This window comes from Dermochelys coriacea, chromosome 4 (genome assembly GCF_009764565.3).
Source record: "Dermochelys coriacea isolate rDerCor1 chromosome 4, rDerCor1.pri.v4, whole genome shotgun sequence".
Classification (NCBI taxonomy): domain Eukaryota; kingdom Metazoa; phylum Chordata; order Testudines; family Dermochelyidae; genus Dermochelys; species Dermochelys coriacea.
In genome coordinates this window covers 94,590,190-94,613,477 of record NC_050071.1, presented here as the reverse complement: position 1 = coordinate 94,613,477, position 23,288 = coordinate 94,590,190, and the positions used below count along the sequence as shown (strand labels likewise).

General features: G+C 42.0%; 1 protein-coding gene across 7 annotated transcripts in view; it reads right to left on the bottom strand.

The window, feature by feature from the left end:
- The window catches only part of TXK (TXK tyrosine kinase), a 66,501-nt gene that overhangs the window by 18,814 nt on the left and 24,399 nt on the right, over positions 1-23,288 (bottom strand). The window contains exons 8-15 of one of the 7 annotated variants that reach the window (XR_006281095.1): positions 17,913-18,040; positions 17,136-17,210; positions 16,028-16,199; positions 15,175-15,391; positions 11,076-11,140; positions 8,982-9,100; positions 7,637-7,794; positions 5,811-5,937 (exon numbers count right to left, since the gene is read on the bottom strand). Coding sequence is in view for 4 of the 7 variants with exons in the window: in XM_043513892.1 (XP_043369827.1) it covers positions 5,872-5,937; positions 7,637-7,794; positions 8,982-9,100; positions 11,076-11,140; positions 15,175-15,391; positions 16,028-16,199; positions 17,136-17,210; positions 17,913-18,040 (1,000 nt within the window). In the remaining 3 variants the exon portion in view is untranslated. The other 6 variants (XM_043513892.1, XM_043513893.1, XR_006281096.1 and 3 more) reach the window with 6 other exon arrangements.

Genomic DNA, 23,288 nt, shown 5'->3' with positions numbered 1-23,288 from the left:
TATAATATATGCTGTGCACCTAAACCTGATTGTTTTGGGCCATGTGCACATAGCTCCTTCTCCGTCAGGAGCTAGACTTTTTCCTACAGCAGAATTACCTAAGCATTCATGTGGAACTGCTGATGGATAAAATCTTCCCTGTTAGTAGCTGTATTTCTCCCTCCTCATAGATCCATCCATATCAGGCCCTGCTGATCTCAAACCCTGGGTTTGTGGGTTCCTGAGAGTTGCCATACTCCAATCTTCCACCCAGCAGCTCAGAGACAGCAGCTGGGAGCCAGGTCCATGAAGCCCAACTGAGGTACAAACCTCACCTCTGGTCTCTGACTGGGGGAGCTCCAAGGCTCCTGATTGGGTCACAGTCCTATTTATGCCAAAACACTAAGTTGTGCATACAACTGGACTTCATCCTGCTGTGGACCGCTGGGCTGGTGTTTACTGGTTCGTGCCCTCAGATCCTGACCTCCTGGTATTCTGACTCTTAGTAACTGCCTCCAGGTTCCTGCCCTCTGGTTCTGTCACCCTAACCTGACCTCCTAATATCCTCAATTGGCCTGATTCATGGTAACTGACCCTTGATCCCTGCCCTTCAGGTTTGATTCTCACCTTCTAGCATTCCAGCCTGGTCTGATTCCTGGTAATTAACTCTTGGCCCCTTACCCTTCAACCCACACCTGATGCTAACCCTTAGGCCAGGCTACCCATGCCCTGGCCCTGATAATCTATCTCTTGCTCAGCTTCTCTCCCGCCCTCAATTTTTTTTAAACAAGCAAATAATACACACACAAAAATTGGTTGGTTGTGAAGTTAGAGTTCCTATACACATAATGTATCTGAAACAAAAGCAAGGACATGAAAAGTTATGCTACCTTGACAGTAATAATTCCTACCCCTTCAATTACAAGCACACATTTACTACAACTACCATGCACCACAGGCACTCATTGCATCCTTAACTCTGGTCCCTCAAAGGAATGCCATTCTTCCATCACCACCTTTAACTGCCTCTCATTCCACAACCAGCTGCTGCACCAAACATCTCCAACTACTAGTTTTTTTTGCAAGGGCAGGAAATCTGGTAAAGGAGTGTGTACAGAAGAGCAGGTTAAGGTGGGAGCTTGGAGGATGTGGTACTTGGAGCATGGTGAACAGCAGTTGCAGAATTGATAGTGTGGAGGAAATGAGATGAAAGTGTGTACAGTTAGGTGGTTTTACTTTGCATTTACTTGTTTTTGTGGGTTTCTGTCAAGTAGAATGAGTGTGGCAACCTTAGGTGCTTCCAAATTAAAGTTGTTTGTATATTGAGATATCTGAGAGACAAGTTAATGGTCAGAAGAAGATACTGACAGCAAAAACTCTAGTACTTGTACTATCACTTAACTGTGATAAACTAGGGTAAGAGATTTATGTGTATTTCAGTAGCTTTTAGGAGACCCTGTCATGGACCAAGGCCCCATTGTGGTAGGCGCTGTACAAACTCATAACACGGACTGTCCCTGTCCCAACGATCTTAAAATCTAAGAAGATATGAGACAACAGATCGGTACAGGCAAACTGGGTAGCACAAGACAATACTGGTCAGCATGATCGGCAATGGTCTTGCTATATCAGCTGTCTACCCATTGAGTTTTTTTGGGGGCAGGAGGTTGGTAGGCATCACAGCAAAGGGGAGTTTTAAGTAGGACAATAAGTTCTGTGGATATTTACAGGGAACTCTTCCCATGCAAGAGGGGAAACATGGGAGAAACCAGGAAAGTGCCTATTTGAAAATTTTAACAAGAGGACAATGAAAGCTGGTATCCGTTGGTATTTGCCAAAGGGAGGCAGGAACTGACATATTAATAGCATATGAGAAAAGGAGTACTTGTGGCACCTTAGAGACTAACAAATTTATTTGAGCATAAGCTTTCGTGAGCTACAGCTCACTTCATCGGATGAAGTGAGCTGTAGCTCACGAAAGCTTATGCTCAAATAAATTTGTTAGTCTCTAAGGTGCCACAAGTACTCCTTTTCTTTTTTGCGAATACAGACTAACACGGCTGCTACTCTGAAACCTAATAGCATATGATAGATGATGGGGGAAGGGGCTGACAAGTGAAGATGAGTAGTTGCTAAAATCACACACACTGTAATTTGGTGTTATTTATCTAAACAACTACTTTCTCCCCTCCAAAGTTTCAGGATGAGTGTGCCTTGATCAGCTCTCACTCAGAAAATGATTGTAAGTTCATTGAGTTGTGAATATGGGAGCCTCTCATATTAAAGTTAGATTGGATTTGTTCTCCAATTTAACTGCTTCTAGCCCCTTGCAGTCCAGTCACCTGGTTTTGACCTTCCACACCATCTATGGGCAAAGCTCAGTTGCTTCAGATAGTGACCAGCTGTGCTGCAAATGACAATAAGTGGGGCCTTTGACTCTTCCTTTGTGGTCATTTAGAAGATGTAGATCAGTAGTTTTCAACCTGTGGTCCACGGACTCCTGGGGGTCCGCAGACCATGTCTAAGATTTCCAAAGGGGATTTCCAAACTTCACATGGCTTTCCAATACATCCTTAAAGTTATATTGCTAGCATTTTCAAAACTCACTTCACCCATTTTCATGAGCTAAACATAAATGTAAAATTAAGTAAAACAAAATAAATAGAGGGACTGATAGTTGTAGTCAGTTGTCAGCTGCGTATGTGTGTTCTTCCTGTTTGCTGTGCTGGCTCTGTCCAGATAGCAAACTTAGCTGACCTCAATTGAACTACCCCAAAAGATCAGTCTCAGTTCTGTAGTGAAAGCACTCAGCCAGGTTTATTGCCGACGAAGCACAGTACTAGCTCCTTGGATCAATGTCTAACATTATTACACTTGCACATGTATGCCCATGACAATGGACTCAGCTCAGTGAATGGCAGGACTTTCCATTCCCCCCTCGGCCAGACAAAGACCCCTCTTTTATACACTGATACAAACATGTTACATATTGCCCCTCCACCATGGTTAATTACCACCCTTTACCTTGTACCAGTTGGTTCAATCAAAACATCTCTATCCATTACCCTGTCATCCTGACCTTTTCTTTAAGAGGGGTCAGTGTGTCCTTGTCTCATCTTTGGAGAGTGTGTTTACCCCATAAACCTGTATCGGGGTGTTCTGGCACTACCCTTCTGGAATGTATTTACACGAATACTTAGTGCGTAGGAGTTCTTGTGTTTTTGCAAAACCAGCCCTGTTCTTGCCAAGTTCATGTATTGGATAGTGAATCTGCTAGCAAGCATCTGCTTTGTAACTGGGCAGGGCCTGAGTTGGCCTGACTCTTTCTAACTGTGCTTTGTATTAGCAGGGCTTGGCTCTGTTTCGGCCTTAGGCCTTTTATACCAGGCCCCATGGCTCAGGCTCTCTCTTTCTACAACAGTAGTCACCTTTTACATTACTTTCCAATACTAAAAGGGTCTAAGGACCACTAAGCAAACTATAGCTCAGCATAACAGAGAAAAAATGCTTGGAAACATTTGAGCAATTTGTATGTATTTACTGTGGAGCAGGCTTAGCTTTCAGCTCACAGCCCTCCCACTGCTTATCTTCTTTGCTTTCATAGTTGAGTGATGTCTCCTAGCTACATATTGGCATGCAGTAACAAACAAACACGTAGCAAAACCACTTCAATACGATCTCTTATAGAACTTCTCAAGCAATTTTCAACATACTTGTATACTTTGCACTATGGATATAATTTATTTGTTGTGTTTATACATCGACGCCTGCTGAAAAGAGTAGCACATCACTGGAGTGGGCAGAAGAATTGCAATAATTAAATGGAAAACTCGCACCCAGTGTGCTCTTATAGGCACACTACTCTTTTCTCCTGACTGTAGTGTATTGTACCAATCTGTATTTAGACATACATTTGATATGGAATGAAATGTGTACTATGAGTCAATTCTAAGAGCAAACGGTGGTATAACTTGAATTATAAACTAAAATTCTTTTAAAAGGTTATGTAAAGGAACAAGGAAATCTAGTTTCTCTTGAAACTGAGATGCTTTCACAATGCAGCCAAAAGAACTGGCAACTTTCCACAGGCATACACGAAGTAATTAAACATTTCCTCTTCCTCATTGATGTTTACATTCTTCAAATAACTGCAGGTAATTACGTTGCTTAAAAATATCACACACAATTATCATCAGTGGGAGTTAACCAGGCTTACGTCAGGACTGAATTTAGTCCAGGATTCTATCATTGGGCATAATTCCAAAAATTGTGACAATGTTTATTTTTATTTAGAATAAAAAGGTAAAACTGTAGGAGTCATGCAGAATCTTCCTCAATCAATAGGTTTTAAATATTTTGTCTCCCTACAAGTTGCTGTAAAATACAAATATATACATGCATCTATGTATAAATAATACATATGATTATGTGTGCAGTATGTGAGTTATTTAGTTTTTCTTTTCTTTAGTGCTCTGCTATTTCTCTTCCATATTATAAATTTAACAGATGGTACAGCTACAAACAGTAACCTTTTCTCACACTAACATTGGTCACCACAAATATACGATGAACAAGGAAAAGAAAAATTACCTATGCAATTGTTGTTCACAGCAGGGTTCCAATTATAACAGGTATTAGTTACACAAATTGGATATATAACTTATTTTTGCCATGATTTTGCAAAAAACTACTTATGTCACACATATACAAAAAGGAGCCATTTTCCTGCCATTTTCTATCTCTTCAGCTTGTCTACTGGCACACCACAGGAGGGGGTTCAGTAGAGCTGACTGAAGGAGGGCATTAGTTAAGTATGCGTCAGCAAGAGGCAGAAGGGCAGCATGGGAAACACTGCCTTGGAGAAAGCAGGCACAGGCTTGCAGGAGATGGTGGTTGTTTTCTCGTGCTTCTAAGGAACACAGGCAGGCACCTTCACCAGCTATGCAGCTCCTAAATTATTATAGAGTGTCACTCCATTCAGATGGGATTTAAGAGTCTCTAGGATACCTGCCTCTTCCTGCATGCCTTCCACCCCTCCTCTAAGAGAATGTATAGCACACAGGCAAAGTAAGTTGTGTCTCCCTTTAATGGCTGGTCTGCTAGATGACAAAAGCTTACTATTTTTACGGTCTTAAGTTGCTCTTTTAGCTCAAATGACAGAAGTCTCTGTTGCAGTGCCTAAGGTCCTCTGTTCAGACGTGTCTGACGACCTATACAGTGACCTGAGGAAGAGCTCAAAACCTTGTCTCTTTCACCAGCAGAAGTTGGTCCAATAAAAGATATTACCTCACTCACCTTGTCTTTCTAATACTCATATAGAAGTCCATTATGGGTGCTTAAGTCTCTTTTGCTTCCACCTGTTCCCCATTCCCCAATCTATGAACCAGACCAATTATCAAATGATTTCTTAATCGAGGGCATTGTTGCAGAATTTAAATCTGCCACATAGAATCATAGAATATCGGGGTTGGAAGGGACCTCAGGTGGTCATCTAGTCCAACCCCCTGCTCAAAGCAGGACTAATCCCCAACTAAAGCAGAAGGGTTTGTTGTGCAGTTTAGACCTATGTGCCATGTACTAGAAGGAACTTTGCTTATTCCTCTCCAGGATAGACTTGATCATCATGAACCTGGTCTTAATTTGAACTAGCAACCTTGAGGCAAAAAGCTTAAGAGCCCATCACCGATCCCCTGAACTATCCATTTCCCCCAAAACACTAAAAATGTGATGAACCTTGAAAATGAAAACAGACTAAACCGCACAGATTCCTCAATATTTACTGTACTGTTGATTGATGTAACTAGCTAAGACTGTAAAAGACTGAGAATTACCACATGAGGGACTTTGTGCTATCTCTGCAATGAGAATACCTATATATGGAAAGTCTGATTATCAAGTCTCGGCTATATCTGTGAGGGTCTGGAGTAACTCAGCAAAAGCAGGGCGACCTGCAGGTTTCTGAAAAACAAAGCAGAGGGTAACTCTGTAGTACAGGCTGATCTGACATAAGAATAGACTTTTAGAAGCAGACTACCCAGAACACTGTTACACATGTATATTTGCGGAAAGAAAAGTTGCATGTTTGTCATTTTAAGGAAAATCCTGGCTTTGTCATGTAAGTATGTTAGCTGATGGGGGTGCTTTCTGAACAACAGCATCATGAGCATAAACACCTTTAAATGTAGATCTAAGGGCAAGTCTACACTCAAGTGCTACATCAGCGCTACTACACCGTGAGAGGTGGAAGCTATGTTTGCGGGAGAATGTCTCCCACCGACATAGCATCAGTGTGGACAGTGCTTAGGTCAATGTAACTTACGTCACTCGGGGGGGGTGTGTATTTTTCACACTCCTGAGCGACTTGACTTAAGCACTAGAGTAGACCAGCCCTAATGTCTGTTTAGGTTATATTCATTTCAGCCCTGCATTGGGGGTTTTCTATAGCCACACCATTCCAATAGGGCTCTGAGAAGCAGTGTGCCTCGGAATCACAGTGTCTACCAGGGCTCTCTGGAATACTGTGCTCCCACAATCAGAGCTACAACATTGCAAGGGATGCAGCATATGTTTCCCAACACAGTCAGCCAGCAAGCTCCATTGGCTGATATAGGGAAGGTAAGGATGGCATGTGGCTAGCATCCCAGGAGGCATCCTAGAAGAGAGCAAACTATGCATTTTCTGTTTAAATCCCTTAAAATATAGTAGCTTTAACTTAGAAGTACTGTAGCTATCAAACATCTAGAGCAGATATTTTATAAGCTGTTAGATACACATTAGAGAGGAGATGTGGGAAGGAAAGACAGAGTTATAGCAATAAGATCACACTGTTACTCATTTTAGGCATGTGCCTATTAGATGGAATAGTTAAAAGTACATCTGAAAAAGATTTTATATATTTAAAATGATAGACTTCTGTGGGCACCATGGGGGAAGTGGGTCTTACAGAGGGATTCAAATTACGAGAGGTTAGTGGCTTAGTGGACCATATTAGGAGTGAATTCCACATAAAGAAGCAAGTCTAGAAAAAGGCACAGACAATTATGGGAGAAGCAGATAAACATGGCATCAAATCAGGAAACATTAGCAGAATAGAGAGGTGTGGAACGGATGGAATAAGAGAGTAGAGCCAGGTTCTTTGCTTCCCTATACCTTGTATGGTCATTAACAACTGTGCAAAGTGGATGTAAGACACAACTAAATCAGAATGGTAGTTGTCTGTGCACGCTTTGCACGTGTTTTGTACTCACATAAATGGCTGCACAAGGCACTGGACAACAGAGAACCATGCCCCAGGTTCAACATATAAGCAGGGAAATAGTTATATAAAGCCTTGATGCTATGGAATAGGGAGAAGGGGATAGAGAAGGGAAAGATCAGGGAGGGATTCAGACAGAGGGTCAGGTGATCAGATTGACTGGTGAATGATATGATGTAAGTCATTATTTATATTTATTGGTTTTAATGGTTAAAAGAAACAGAAGCTTCTAATCTTAGCCAGGATATATGAAAAACACATTAAAGACTCTGAGGCTATCACAAATGTAAAGTAGGTATTTAATTTCCCTGCTTTCAATGATTGTCTTTAACTCCACATTTAGAATGAGGATCCTGGCGATGGAATATCAATATACAGAACAGGAAAATAAGAGAAACACACCTCATGCCAGCAGCTGTACATGACTTTGTACACAGTGAGCGATGCCAGATATGGTTGATACAGTCTGTAACCTTCGGAAATCTCATGGACAACTTCAGAATTTGACTTATTTTCAAAAGGCATTTTGCCCTCTGTAAAAACTTCCCACATTAAAACTCCTAGGAATAATCCAGAAAATTAAATGTTCACAAAATTATTCCATAATATTAAGAAGCATGAACACTAGAGATTTTGTGTCCTGGATAATACAGGAGACAACTGTATATCTGAACTGTATTGAGAGAGAGGACCAGGTCAATCCTCAGATGACGTAAATAAGAATAGGTACATTGATTTCAATGTAGCTGCACCAATTTATAGCAGCTGTGGCACTGTCCCAATGACATGTTGATAAATTGGAGAGGGTTCAGCATAAGAATGACTAAAGGATTAGAAAGCATGACTTATAGTGATAGATGCAAAAAGCTCAATCTATTTACTTTAAACAAAGAGAAGGTTAAGAGGAGACTTGATTACAGTCTATAAGATCTACCTGGGTAACAAATATTTAATAATGGGCTCTTAATCTAGCAGAGAAAGGTATAACATGATCTAATGGCTGGACATTGAAGCTAGACAAAGACGGGAAATAAAGCATACATTTTAAAAAGTGAAAGTAATTAATCATTGGAACAATTTACCAAGGGTTATGTTGGATTATCTATGACAATTTTTAAATCAAGATTGGATGTTTTTCTAAAAAATATGCTCTATGAATTATTTTGGGAAAGATCTATGGCCTGTGTTACACAGGAGTTCAGACTAGATGATCATAATGGCCCTTCTGGCCTGGGAATCTATGAATTTATGAGATGAATGTGGATTTTGATAAGTGGAGACTTCTGACTGTAAAGAATGCACATTGCAGTCATAATCTAAATTCAAGTAACAAGAGGTTAAGGTAAAGCATTGTGGTCTGGTAGACAATGTTTTCTCTTAACAACGGAACTGTAGAACCATGGATCCTGTATAAAGGAGTGGAAATAGCAAATTTCAGCTCATGGAATTTCTTGGGAATCCTTCCATTGGGAGTCTTCAGTTTCCAACTCGTGGAAAAGACTAGTTATTCCATCCTCTCAATTTTTGGATCAGGGCCTCCTGCCGCCCTATCCCAACCAAGAAGCACTGCTTTATTCAAAATGGACAGACTCTTGCAATTTAGACAAGATTGATAGTATGAAACAGACTCATTAAAACTCATGATAGTTGTAACTGTGCAACAAATATTTTACTATAAAAGTTATGTGTTGCAGTTTTTATGAACAAAGTGATGTGTGGCAAATTTAGTTTAAACTGACCCACTCACCAAATGACCAGACATCAGACTTGCTGCTGTACTTGTTGAAATGAAAAACTTCAGGAGATGACCATTTGACTGGAAATTTGGCACCTGAAGAGCTGATATATTCATCATCTAGAACATATCTAAAGAAACCAGGTAACAAATATATTTAATATAAAGAATTGGGTAAATATTTTAGGTGACATATCCTTAGATTTATGATTATGTAAAAAACACTTCCAGAAATATTGTGTCCATATGGAAATACCTGTTACTTCCAAGAATTCCAGAGTGGATTAAAGACACAGATTATGCACGACCAGTAATCACAAAGATGTTCTGGAAATTTTTTTTATATGTTGCACTTCCCGGATCTCATTGATACCAGCTGCCATACCAGTGAGACACATAGTATGATTCTCCTTACACTTTATATATTGTAATTGTTATTACAATATATAAAAAATATTATAATTGTTTTATAATAATAACTCCATTGTCTTTAATGGAGTTACATGTGATTTATACTTGTGTAAATTAATGAAGAATCAGGTTCATAATCTGTAATCTGTGATTTCCTGGTGTCAGAATTTTGGATTAATTCAAACAAGATTCACTGTTAGCCATCTGTGCTTAATTTTTCTGTCAGCAGAATTGTGCATGTTTACCGCCACAGCTAATTAAGCTTACAGATACCACAGAGATAAGTACAATGTAAATTCCCAGATAGAGTAGTTAGAACTACAGTAGCACTTCTTTGGTCATTGACTAGAAATAAAATGGTGAAAATCCCTTAGAAAATAATGTATACCAAATCATATCATACATGATATACACAAAAATCATGTGAGTAAAAAGCTTTATATTAAATGTGTGAATTGAATTGCACATGGACACATGTCCCAATAAGTGCCAATACAGCCTATGAGATTCATCAGGAGAAGTGTAATTCAATCCCCCTAATTATGCAATACTAGAAGTAGTCCCTGTACTCTTGGCAAGCAAGTCAATAATAAATTAATTATTCTGTCTCTTTTTAAATAGACTTTGTTGTACCTAACAATGGTCTCCTGCCACCCATGACATAAACAACTTGTTAGTGAAATCCTCTACCTAGTTTCATGGCTAGCTGTAGGGTATGTGAGTCCTGTATATTATTGCAGATGGGGTTTGGAGGGGCCCAGAGCAAAATCTGAAACTCAGGCCTGCCACCCTTCCAGAAAATGACCTTGGAGATGAAAGAGTTTAAGAAGAATACTCAAAAATCATTAAACCAAGTATGCAAAAACATTGAGGGGAGGCCCCAGGGCGGTGGGGTTGGAAAGCGAGCCTGCCCCACATTCACCCTGCAGTAATGGCTTCTGTCCCATGGGGCTGGGCCCAGATCCCCACTCTGGTCATTGGAACCTGGCACAGGACATCACAGCTCTGCTTAGCTTTGGACTGGCCACCCCTCCATCACGACAAAGGTGTGGCCAGGTTGCAATGTCACTGGTTTTGGGACCCCCTCAAATATGGGGACCAGAGCAAATTGCCCCTTTTGCTCCTCTCTACCCGCACAGACAGCCCTGCAGATGAGGCTTGAATGGGAAACTTTATGGTGTGCATGCAACAGCCCTGCCAGGTGTGCTGGAAGGGTGATTTCCTCTAGACAAGCCCATAGGAGCTGTGCTAAGATTGTCTTAGCTAGAAGCTTTTAGTACCTGACACTTATGATAAAACCAAATTTTAAAAGGACCCTCAACCCAGCCTTTGTGTGTGCACAAATTTGTGTGCAAACACCATTGCATGCAATTTCCAACACTAAACTGCATGAACAGCTGAAAGATTATAATACCTGTGAGCAAAATATTAACGCTTGAAGAATGCACATGCACAGATCTGTGTATGCACAAATAGAGGTAACTTTTAGAAAATGTGCTCCTTAGTGTGTGCACCAAAGTACAAGAGAATCAAAGAGATGAGAGGTAATTCCACTGGCAGTATCTACATGCAAAATAACTGGTATTGGCAGTTTTGTAAGCTAGGAGGTTAATTCAAGGCCTCATTGTTGCTAATTGAAAATATTTCCAATGTAGTTAAGATTCAACACTGTTGTTATACACAATTGCTGCATACCTTGTCATTCCAAAGTCAGATATTTTAACTATATTCTTGGCATTGACTAAACAGTTCCTTGCAGCCTGCAGGAAAATGAGAAAAACATATCTGAAATCTAACTAAAGCATCCTGATAAAAATGCAACAGTTCTCTAGTACTTTACTCATACAGTTTGCCTTATTATTGTAGCCATGTTGGTCCCAGGATATCAGAGAGACTAAATTTTGTGTTGAATACCCCCACAACATGCCTTTCAATATCCATGGGTCCCACCATGCCTATCACAACATGTGGTATCTCTTATTCAGTGCACTAAATGCCCCAATAACAACTATGTGGGTGAAACCAGACAATCACTACGTTCTCAAACAAACTCACACAGAAAAATGATCACAGACAAAAACTTCATATCACCTGTGGGTGAACACTTTTCACAAAATGATCACTCTGTATTTGACCTCTTTAGTCCATGTCCTCAAAGGAAACCTGCACAACACCTTCAAAAGATGAGTCCAGGAGCATAAATTCATAACTTTGCTAGATACTAAAAATCATGGTCTTAATACAGACACTGGATTTATGGCTTATTACAACAACCTGTAACCCACTAATCCCACATTTTTGTCCTATGATTGTTAAGGTGTTAAGGGACCACTTCACTATGAATGGTCTCTTACAATACATGTTAACCATTTTTGCTAAATAATCTTCTATCTTGTATTTAGCTGTGATACTTTGAGTACCTTTCCAAGACCTGAAGAAGAGCTCTGTATACTCAAAATCTTGTCTCTTTTCACCAACAGAAGTTGGTCCAATTAAAAATATTACATCGCCTCCTTATCGTTCTTATTCATACAGTGTTTATCTGCTTAAATGTTCTTCTAGATGTCTCACATCAAACATAGCCAAACTAAAGCAAAGCTAAAACTGAGCCAAAATAGTTTTGGCAGGATGTTCTGATGTTGCACTAAGATGTCTGTGTTGTAGCACAAGATCAGTTGATGATAAGGAGGTGTTAAGACAACACAATATTTGGACATCACTGTCAGATAACACGGTTACTTTCTCTGACTCCATTCAGTCACTAAGTGTTCTCTAACTCTTCATGCGTGAATATCTTTTGTTTAAAGGGAGTTGTAATACAGTAAATAGTGTGTGAATTTTCAACAGCAGCAATTGCCTACAGAATTTAAGAACGTTTATAGTAAACAATTTAAATACAAAAAGAAAAGGAGTACCCGTGGCACCTTAGAGACTAACAAATTTATTAGAGCATAAGCTTTCGTGAGCTACAGCTCACTTCATCGGATGCATTTGGTGGAAAAAGCAGAGGAGAGATTTATATACACACACACAGAGAACATGAAACAATGGGTTTATCATACACACTGTAAGGAGAAAGAAAAGGAGTACCGGTGGCACCTTAGAGACTAACAAATTTAGTAGAGCATAAGCTTTCGTGAGCTACAGCAAGATAAGCCATCACCAGCAGCGGGGGGGGGGGAAAGGAGGAAAACCTTTCATGGTGACAAGCAAGGTAGGCTAATTCCAGCAGTTAACAAGAATATCAGAAAAAAGAAAAGGAGTACTTGTGGCACCTTAGAGACTAACAAATTTATTAGAGCATAAGCTTTCGTGAGCTACAGCTCACTTCATCGGATGCATTTTTCAAGTACTCCTTTTCTTTTTGCGAATCCAGACTAACACGGCTGCTACTCTGAAACCTAAGAATATCAGAGGAACAGTGGGGGGGTGGGGGGTGGGAGGGAGAAATACTCCTTTTCTTTTCATGGGGAAATAGTTTTACTTTGTGTAATGACTCATCCATTCCCAGTCTCTATTCAAGCCTAAGTTAATTGTATCCAGTTTGCAAATTAATTCCAATTCAGCAGTCTCTCGTTGGAGTCTGTTTTTGAAGCTTTTTTGTTGAAGTATAGCCACTCTTAGGTCTGTGATCGAGTGACCAGAGAGATTGAAGTGTTCTCCAACTGGTTTTTGAATGTTATAATTCTTGACGTCTGATTTGTCTCCATTCATTCTTTTACGTAGAGACTGTCCAGTTTGGCCAATGTACATGGCAGAGGGGCATTGCTGGCACATGATGGCATATATCACATTGGTAGATGCGCAGGTGAACGAGCCTCTGATAGTGTGGCTGATGTGATTAGGCCCTATGATGGTATCCCCTGAATAGATATGTAGATTTGTCCTGACACATAACTATTTCACATTTGGTGACAATGTATACCTTCAAATCAGCGGCACTGCGATGGGTACCCGCATGGCCCCACAGTATGCCAACATTTTTATGGCTGACTTAGAACAACGCTTCCTCAGCTCTCGTCCCCTAATGCCCCTACTCTATTTGCGCTACATTGATGACATCTTCATCATCTGGACCCATGGAAAAGAAGCTCTTGAGGAATTCCACCATGATTTCAACAATTTCCATCCCACCATCAACCTCAGCCTGGACCAGTCCACACAAGAGATCCACTTCCTGGACACTACTGTGCTAATAAGCGATGGTCACATAAACACCACCCTATATCAGAAACCTACTGACCGCTATTCCTACCTACATGCCTCTAGCTTTCATCCAGATCATACCACTCGATCCATTGTCTACAGCCAAGCGCTACGATATAACCGCATTTGCTCCAACCCCTCAGACAGAGACAAACACCTACAAGATCTCTATCATGCATTCCTACAACTACAATACCCACCTGCTGAAGTGAAGAAACAGATTGACAGAGCCAGAAGAGTACCCCGAAGTCACCTACTACAGGACAGGCCCAACAAAGAAAACAACAGAACGCCACTAGCCATCACCTTCAGCCCCCAACTAAAACCTCTCCAACGCATCCTCAAGGATCTACAACCTATCCTGAAGGACGACCCATCACTCTCACAGATCTTGGGAGACAGACCAGTCCTTGCTTACAGACAGCCCCCCAATCTGAAGCAAATACTCACCAGCAACCACACACTACACAACAGAACCACTAACCCAGGAACCTATCCTTGCAACAAAGCCTGTTGCCAACTCTGTCCACATATCTATTCAGGGGATACCATCATAGGGCCTAATCACATCAGCCACACTATCAGAGGCTCGTTCACCTGCACATCTACCAATGTGATATATGCCATCATGTGCCAGCAATGCCCCTCTGCCATGTACATTGGCCAAACTGGACAGTCTCTACGTAAAAGAATGAATGGAGACAAATCAGACGTCAAGAATTATAACATTCAAAAACCAGTTGGAGAACACTTCAATCTCTCTGGTCACTCGATCACAGATCTAAGAGTGGCTATACTTCAACAAAAAAGCTTCAAAAACAGACTCCAACGAGAGACTGCTGAATTGGAATTAATTTGCAAACTGGATACAATTAACTTAGGCTTGAATAGAGACTGGGAATGGATGAGTCATTACACAAAGTAAAACTATTTCCCCATGGTATTTCTCCCTCCCACCCCCCACCCCCCACTGTTCCTCTGATATTCTTGTTAACTGCTGGAATTAGCCTACCTTGCTTGTCACCATGAAAGGTTTTCCTCCTTTCCCTCCCCTGCTGCTGGTGATGGCTTATCTTAAGTGATCACTCTCCTTACAGTGTGTATGATAAACCCATTGTTTCATGTTCTCTGTGTGTGTGTATATAAATCTCTCCTCTGCTTTTTCCACCAAATGCATCCGATGAAGTGAGCTGTAGCTCACGAAAGCTTATGCTCTAATAAATTTGTTAGTCTCTAAGGTGCCACGGGTACTCCTTTTCTTTTTGCGAATACAGACTAACACGGCTGCTACTCTGAAACCTGTCAATTTAAATACATTAATTTACGCAGCACACCACACACATATGCACATTTTAAGGGTTAATACCTTAAATAGAATGTTACAAAATCCACAAACCACAATAAAAATGAGCGAGCATCAGAAATGTTTCCCTGTTAGAATACAACCTTTATCAAAATAACGCACTGTTGGTCCATTGGATCCTGCAGTAGTTAAACCACACTTACAAAATACATTAGTGCCCATAAGGTATAATGACATGTATTTTGTTACTGTCACTACAAATTACAGAGGATCTGCTGTACTTACTAAATCACGGTGAATAAATCTATTTCTTTCTAGATACTCCATCCCTTCGCAGACATCCTGGCACATGCTTAGTAGCATTTCTTTGTTAAGCTTCCCTTGTCTTTGCCGAAGGTAATTTAGCAGGCAGCCATTTTCCATGAACTCAGTCACTATGTAGAGAGGCTTGTTCTGTATGCAGACTCCATAAAGCTGTACCAGCTTTGGGTGGGATAATTTCCTGTTAACAAGGTGCATGTCAGTAACTAGACATTTGCCACTGACAAACAGTTAAAGCAGTTTTGATTATTAGGATGATTTTAGAAAGTATTTTGTGAAATGTTAATATGATATTTAAGTGTATGATACGCTGTATTCAACTGCAATGGACATAGGACCTGTTATGTCATCTACTACCATTTCTTAATTCAAATCCTTCCTTAAATCACTTGTCTGTATGAATTCTTTTAGTGATAGTCCACTGAGAAATTAAATATAATAGGCACTGTATCAAGATTGGACCTTTCAATTCCTTGTCTTCCAAAACTAGATTATGCCTGGCTTTGTGCAGTTGAATAGATAGAAAGGAGCAGCTAACAGTGTACTTTCCCTACTCAGCCTTCAATTCAAAATGGAAGTGACCTAAAGATACAGTGTTGTGCCCAGTGTACAATGTGTGTGTACTATGAAGTTAGTACAATTTTAATTGTAAACTCATGGAGCATGGTCTGTGTTGTCTTCTGTGCATTGTACAGTGTCAAGCACAATCATAATACCCATCAAATAAACCTTACGAAAACATCTTTGACTATATTTGTTTCTTATTACATCTCAGTTTAACCCTTTCCACCAGGCACGAAACAGCCATTGTACTTACATCATGACTTTGGCTTCCTCAATGAAATCATCTTCAGACATTGCACCTTCATTGATTGCCTTAATGGCAACTTTGACAAGTGCTCTCCATTTACCCAGATGAACTATTCCAAACTGGCCACGCCCAACTTCTTTCATGAAAGTCAGCTCAGATGGGTTTATCTTCCACTTCTCTGTGAAAGTGAGTTCAACATGTTATACTAGCATGGTACATGCCAACTGCTCTAACCCCTATTTATGGTGCAGGAAAAATGCCCCGTCCTCTGTAGTATATACAAAGAACAGATAATCGTTTGTTAATTTCATCCATCACCTGTTATTTGCTATGAAAATTTTCACCACCCCTATTATTTGAGATATGGGTTAATCATCTAACACAGGAATGTTTGGGGCTTGAAGGTAGGACAGATATTTAATTATCCACTACATCTGAGAACATCATGGGAGCACTTCAATATGCGTTGTCCATCACTCTCATCCACCTCCAGACAGTGATGTGATATTATTGATTAGCTGGCTCTATTGTGACATCCACAATGATTTTTGCCTTTCACAAGTAGTAGTTCTAGGAAATATATTAAATGTATTAATTCCCAGCATACACTTTTGGAGGGACTCATTCTGGATGTGTATTCACCAGCCAAGTGAGCTTCATTTACTATCATACATAAACCAGAATTATTTGTATTGCTCTTTTATGCACTGTGAAATGCCACTCTTGTTTCTAATAGTTGCATGGTTGGCAAGAACAGTCTTAATCACAATTAATGTTAACATCAATTGTCTATACATTCAAATAGGCTCCAATGGCCCTTAAAAGGCTATGGAGTCTTAGATCTTTGTTTACAAAATGTGAGAAAATTTAGAAGCAATGCTAGTAATGTGAATGAGACCATTCTTCTAAAATGATACATGCCCAGTCATGTATTTCACTGAGTTTTGGATCCTGAATAAGAAATGAATAATTCCTATTGATGGACATGTGTTTTTATATATTAATTATTATAGGGATAACTTCTTAACATACCTCAGATACCAAGATGATGAGCATGGTATAAAAACCTAAGAAGATGTCTAAAACTCTACCAAAACAATACCTCAAACTGTACCATAACTAAATCCTGCCGTTGCTGGTAAACAACTTCCCATTGATCCAATTGGATGTCGGAGGCGGGTGATGAGACCTATGGGTGACAAAGTGATAATATTCTTTAGAACAATTATCCTGTTATCCTATGCATCCATCTTAGCTTCCTAAAACAAAACCTATTTTGTTTTCCTCATTCTTACTCACTGAAGTTACTTTTTTCTATGTTATTTACGACTTGTTCAGATGTAGCCCTGGTGAAAAGGAGTAACTGAGGGAAAAGCATACTCAGTCCTTGGATGGATAGGGTGAGAACACTGGCATTTTGCAGCCTACCAGATAAGTTAATAGGTAGGAGGACAAATACATTACACAGTTTCCAAAGGCCCATAGGATTTAGCTTGTTTATTATTATTATTAGTAATTATTTATTATTTGTATTACTGTAGCACTTTAGAGCTCTAGTGATGAATCAGGACCACATTGTGCTAAGAGTTCTTCAAACGCAGAACAAAAAGATCATCCCTGTTCCCAGGAACTTGCACTCTAAATAAAAGACAAGAGGCAATACATGGATATAGACTCAACCCCAGTTTTTGCACAGTACAAAACTACTGATTTGGCACAAGGGATGGCTAAGAAATTGAACTTTTCTCTTCAACATTTTGCAAACCTGTCTCTTTTGAAAAAGACAGAACTTGATTCCAGGAAGGGTTATTCCTGAGCTCTCAAAGTCATATCTGCAGTGAGCTTCCAATCATCATCAGGATTAAATCCATATTTGTTTAGCTGCTGTTACCTGCTGCATTATGCTGGTGATACTGGATGAGTTCAGGAATGGATGGAAAGAGGTGCTTTTCTGCTACATAATATTGTTCTGAATGGTTTTGCTTAATTTGATAATGTCGAATATTTCCACTGTGGCTTCTGAAATCAACAAAACATCAGTTACTTGAAAATAAACCATATGTTGATAATATAAAGCTGTCTGATTTAAATAATATTTTGGACAAGAATTACTATTACACAATAAGATCTATGGGGAGGAAATACAATATTCTTGTTTAAAATTGCTTGGTAGAATTATGATTGGGATAATGTTTCAGGGGGGAAAAACAGAGCTTATCTGAATACTTCTCTGACCTCTGGCAATGAGATCTATGGGCTCAGAATTAAAAAAATCTATAAAATAAAGAAATAGAAATAGCTAGGGATGCTAGCCAAAAACTCCTCTGCTCCCTTTCCTCCCTACAGCAGATGTCCCTTTTGTAACCATTCTGCAGTCATTTACTAAAACCAGTGGTGGGCAACCTGCGGCCCATGGGCCACACACGGCCCATCAGGGTAATCCACTCGTGGGCCACCAGACAGTTTGTTTACATTTGCACAGCCGCTTGTAGCTCCCAGTGGCTGCGGTTCGCTGTTCCTGGCCAATGGGAGCTGCGAGGACCTGCTGGCTGCCACGTCCCGCAGTTCCCATTGGCCAGGAATGGCGAACCATGGTCATTGGGAGCTGTGAGCGGCCATGCAAATGTAAACAAGCTATCTGGCAGCCAGCCAGCAGATTACCCCAATGGGCCACAGGTTGCCCACCACTGACTAAAACATTTTGACATCCTAGATGTTTCCTATGGCCAAATCGTGGTAACTTGTAGACCAGAGTGATTTTTACTATTGAATCCAACAGGATTAGAATTTGGAATCTATATGAAAAATCAGCTACTATTCTATCTTATTTTAGTTTCTCAATCAATATATACCTCTGAGATTGTACCTCTTCTTGCATTATAGGAGTAATAGATATAGGGAACACTTCCATAAATTCAAGTGCCACTGCCCATACCTAGGCGAGAGTGGAAATAGATACAAATGCCCTATGTTTGCTGAAATCTTTATTCATTCTTTAATAAATTCCTTTCTGAACAACTCCTGCTCCCGCCCTTGTACCTCAACTCCTATAATTTCTTCTTCTGTGTTTTTCCTAAACCCCAAATTTCAGGGGGTCCAAATGCCATGGCCACTCATACTACTCTGTCACTCCAGGAGAACATGTGATGGTATCAGCCCCATTCACTGTCACTGGTGTCCTTGCATAATCCTTCCAGTTTCTCTGTGGCCTAAGCACTTCCCATAAAACCTGTATCTAGTATACCACTTCTTATCACTATCTATAGAAATTACCTGAATGATACACTAGGTTAACTATGTAATGCTCTAGTTTCCTTGCATCTATCTAGGCTTTTCTAATTATACCTATCACCAGGTATATGAGCACCTCCCAAAGAGTTAAAAAACTAATCCATAAAAAATGGTCCAAGTCCCAAATTTCCTCTCTATTTCCCCAAAGGCAGTCAAGAGACTTTTTTCATTTCAGTTTTTATTCTTTCTTTTATTTCTTCTACCCATCCCTCTTTTTTCTTCACTGCTTTTTGCTCCTGTTCCACCTCCTCTCGTCTGTACTGTTTTTGTTTTTTAAATTATTAAATTTTCCAAATACAACCACTATACCAAAATTTCAGATCCATCATAATACACAAAGGAATTAAAGGGGTTTAGGACAAAAGTGGGGGATGGGAAGTATCATATCTAGCTTCAGGGTTTACTTTAATCATAGACCCCTAAAAAGGCAGTCCAAATAGCTTTGAATTTTTTGGGCATTCCATTTCTGTGGAATGCCGGTCATTTATTAGCTGTATCATCCATATTACAGAGACAGACATCAATATTTGGTGGGGATCAACTTTTGCATTTTTCAAGAATTAATTTTTTAGGGACCAAAGCTGCACATTGGAACCATGCTGCCTTGTTACCAGGTAATCTCCTGGTATCAGGAATATATCCGAGACTGAAATCCATTTTAGCATCCAAAATCAAATTGGTCCTTTGACCACCTCATACCAGAAATTCTTAATACAGGGGCACTCCCAAAACATATGAGCTAATGTAGCACCAAAGGACTGCCAACAGCAGTCAACATTTATGAGGTCTATTACCATTAGCCTATGTGGGGACCAGTATATTTGAAAAAGTGTCTTTTGGTGAATAAGCTGTAGTATCATGTCTATAGTTGCTTTTTAAATATTAGATACAATTGTATTCCATTGGGTCAGAGATCATTGTATATCGTCATATATCTATTCCAAACAGCTCTCAAATTATCATTCTTTAGCACAGTTTTGGGGGCCAGAAAATTGTAACAGGATACCGCTGGCCAAATATATCCAGAATGTTTCCTCCAAAATAATAAAAGTTCTGGAGGTTCTGTAACTCCCAATGCATCCAGTCCAAATAAATTTACAAGTCAATGCTTTAGCTGGAGATATTTCCATGCTATGTACCAGGGTGAGCCAAATTGTTGCTGAGAGCTACAAAGTGTTTAAATTTATCATCAATTAGATTCAATACAGTCATAATTCCACTGTCCATCCAATCTGTCCACACTGATTTGCCACTAATTAGTATTTGCCACCAGGATAGTATTGCTCCAGTAGGACTCATCTCTACTGATTTTAGTTGTGGTTCTGAGAGAACCAAGTTGGACAAATGAGGTTTATACATTGTTTTAGAAATGGTGAAGCTAATAAGGATTCTGAACTTTAGCAATACACTCCAAGTGTTAGGATAGGTCTAGTTATAGGGAGGGAGAGGAGGCATCTCCCCAACCCCAACTTTCAGATAGAATGGGGTGGCTAATAACTAGGGTTGCCAGGTGTCCAGTTTTTAACTGCAACACCTGGTTGAAAAGGGAGCCTGGTGACTCCGGTCAGCACTGCTGACTGGGCCATTAAAAGCTCCCTGCCTGCCATGACTCTGTGAGACTCCCAGAAGCAGCGGCATGTCCCCCCTCCAGCTCCTACGCATGGGGCAACCAGGGGACTCCACATGCTGCCCCCAACCCAAGCGCCAGCTCTGCAGCTCCCATTGGCTGGGAACCACAGCCAATGGGATCTGTGGGGGTGGCGCCTACGAATGGGGCAGAGAGTAGAGATCCCTGGCTGCGCCTCCACATAGGAGCCGAAGCAGGGACATGCCACTGCTTCCGGGAGCTGCTTGAGATAAGCGCTGCCCAGAACCTGCACCCCTGATCCCCTCCCATGCCTCAACCCCCTGTCCCAGCCCTGATTCCCCTCCCACCCTCTGAACCCCTCAGTCCTGAGTACTCTCCTGTACCCCAAACCTCTCTTTCCCAGCCCACACCCCCAGCCAGAGCCCTCACCCTCCCACGCCCTAGCCCTGATCCCCTCCTACCCTCTGAACCCCTCGGTCTGAGCCTGGAGGATCTCCTCCTGCCCCCCAAACCTCTCATCCCCAGCCCCACCCCAGAGCCCGCATGGATCCCTCACCTTCCCCGCAGGGGCCCCAACCCCTGCCCCAGTCCTGATCCCTCTTCTGGCCCCCAAGCCCCTTGGTCCCAGCCAGGAGCACCCTCCAGCACCCCAAACCCCTCATCCCTAGCCCTACCCCAGAGCTCGCACTCCCAGCCGGAGCCCTCACCCGCCCCTATGCCCCAACCCCCTGCCCCACTCCAGACCTCCCCCCTGCATTCCAAACCCCTCAGCCCAAGCCCTGAGCCCCCTCCTGCACCCCAAATCCCTCATCCCCATCCCCACACCAGAGCCCGCACCCCCAGCTGGAGCCCTCACCCCCTCCTGCATCCCAACCCCCTGAGCTAGCCCAGTGAAAATGAGTGAGAGAGTGAGGGTGGGGAGAGCAAGCGATGGGGGGGGGGGATGGAGTGAGCGGGAGGTGGGGTCTTGGAGAAGGAGTGGGGTGGGGTAGGGTAAGGGTGTTCCGTTTTGTGCAAATAGAAAGTTGGCAACCCTACCAATAACAACAACAAATTCTGGTTGGCTGTGAAGAGGAAAGCGGGGTGGCAGCTGAGGAAGTAGAGAAGAAAGTTTGAGGCTGCTTTGTCAGCAGCCCTCCTCACTCCTCCCGGGCTGTCTAAAGCAGCAGTTCTCAAACTTCATTCCATCGCGACCCCCTTCTGACAACAAAAATTACTACATGACCCCAGGAGGGGGCACCTAAGCCTGAGCCCTGCTATTCCAGGAGAAGGGGTGGAGCCAAAACTCGAGCCCCACCACCTGGGGGGGGCGGGGTGGGGAAGGGCCAAAGCTGAAGCCCAAAGGCTTCAGCCCGAAGAAGGGGGCTTGTTACCTGAGCCCCGCCACCCAGGGCTGAAGCCGAAGCCTGAGCCCCACTGCCCAGGGCTGAAGCCCTCAGGCTTTGGCTTTGCCCCTGGGTGGTGGGGCTTGGGTTTTGGCCCCAGGTCCCAGCAAGTCTAGCGCCAGCCCTGGCAACCCCATTAAAAAGAGTGTTGACCCCATTAAAATGAGGTTGTGACCCACTTTGAGGTCCCTATCCACTGTTTGAGAACCCCTGGTCTATAGGGTTGCCACCTGTCTCGGTTTTCCTGGAATCATCCCTTTTTTAGGTAGCTGTCCCAGGAAATCTGTAAGCCTTCCCAGGACATTAAAAGTCCTGGTTTTTATCAGTCACACACCCTCTGGTTCCCCAGTCCCTAGGGGCTGTAGGGGGGAGAGCTGGGGGACAGCGATGCCTGTGTAGAAGGAGCTATCACTCCAGAGTGTCTGGGAGCTCCAGGAATCAGTGGCTCGGAATCATCAAGTGGGACGGGGGAGTTTGGGGATGGCAGTGCTATGTCACCACCATGCAAGTAACTGCTGTGGGGTTTGCCATAGGGCAAGAGCAGGGTAGATACAGCCTCTTTCGCGAGATTGTTGCCCCCAGGAACAGGAGCTCCACAGGGGCTGGTGCCCTCTCCCATGGTGGGATAGGAAGACAGTGCCCAGGATTATATGTGATGAGGTATGGGGGGCAGCTGAATGTCCCGTTGTTTTGAACCTCAGAGAATGGCAATTACATCCTCCTGGCAGCAGGGGACCCCTATGTCCTCCCTACTGCTATTGCTATGGCTACTGTGCATAGCCACTTTCTCTCCTTCCTTGCCTGGGCCCTGCGCTTGCTGGCTCTGAGGGTTTGCCCAGCTGGCGGCGACTTGAGGGAGCAGCAGGACTGGAGCAGCAGCTTCTGTCTTCCCTTCCTCCCCACAGGGTGGCAGGGACAAGTGAGGGGACACCTCTGTGGGGAACAGGCACAGCTATAGATGGGACAGACACAAAGGGAGGGGCAGGATTATGGAGGAAACAGG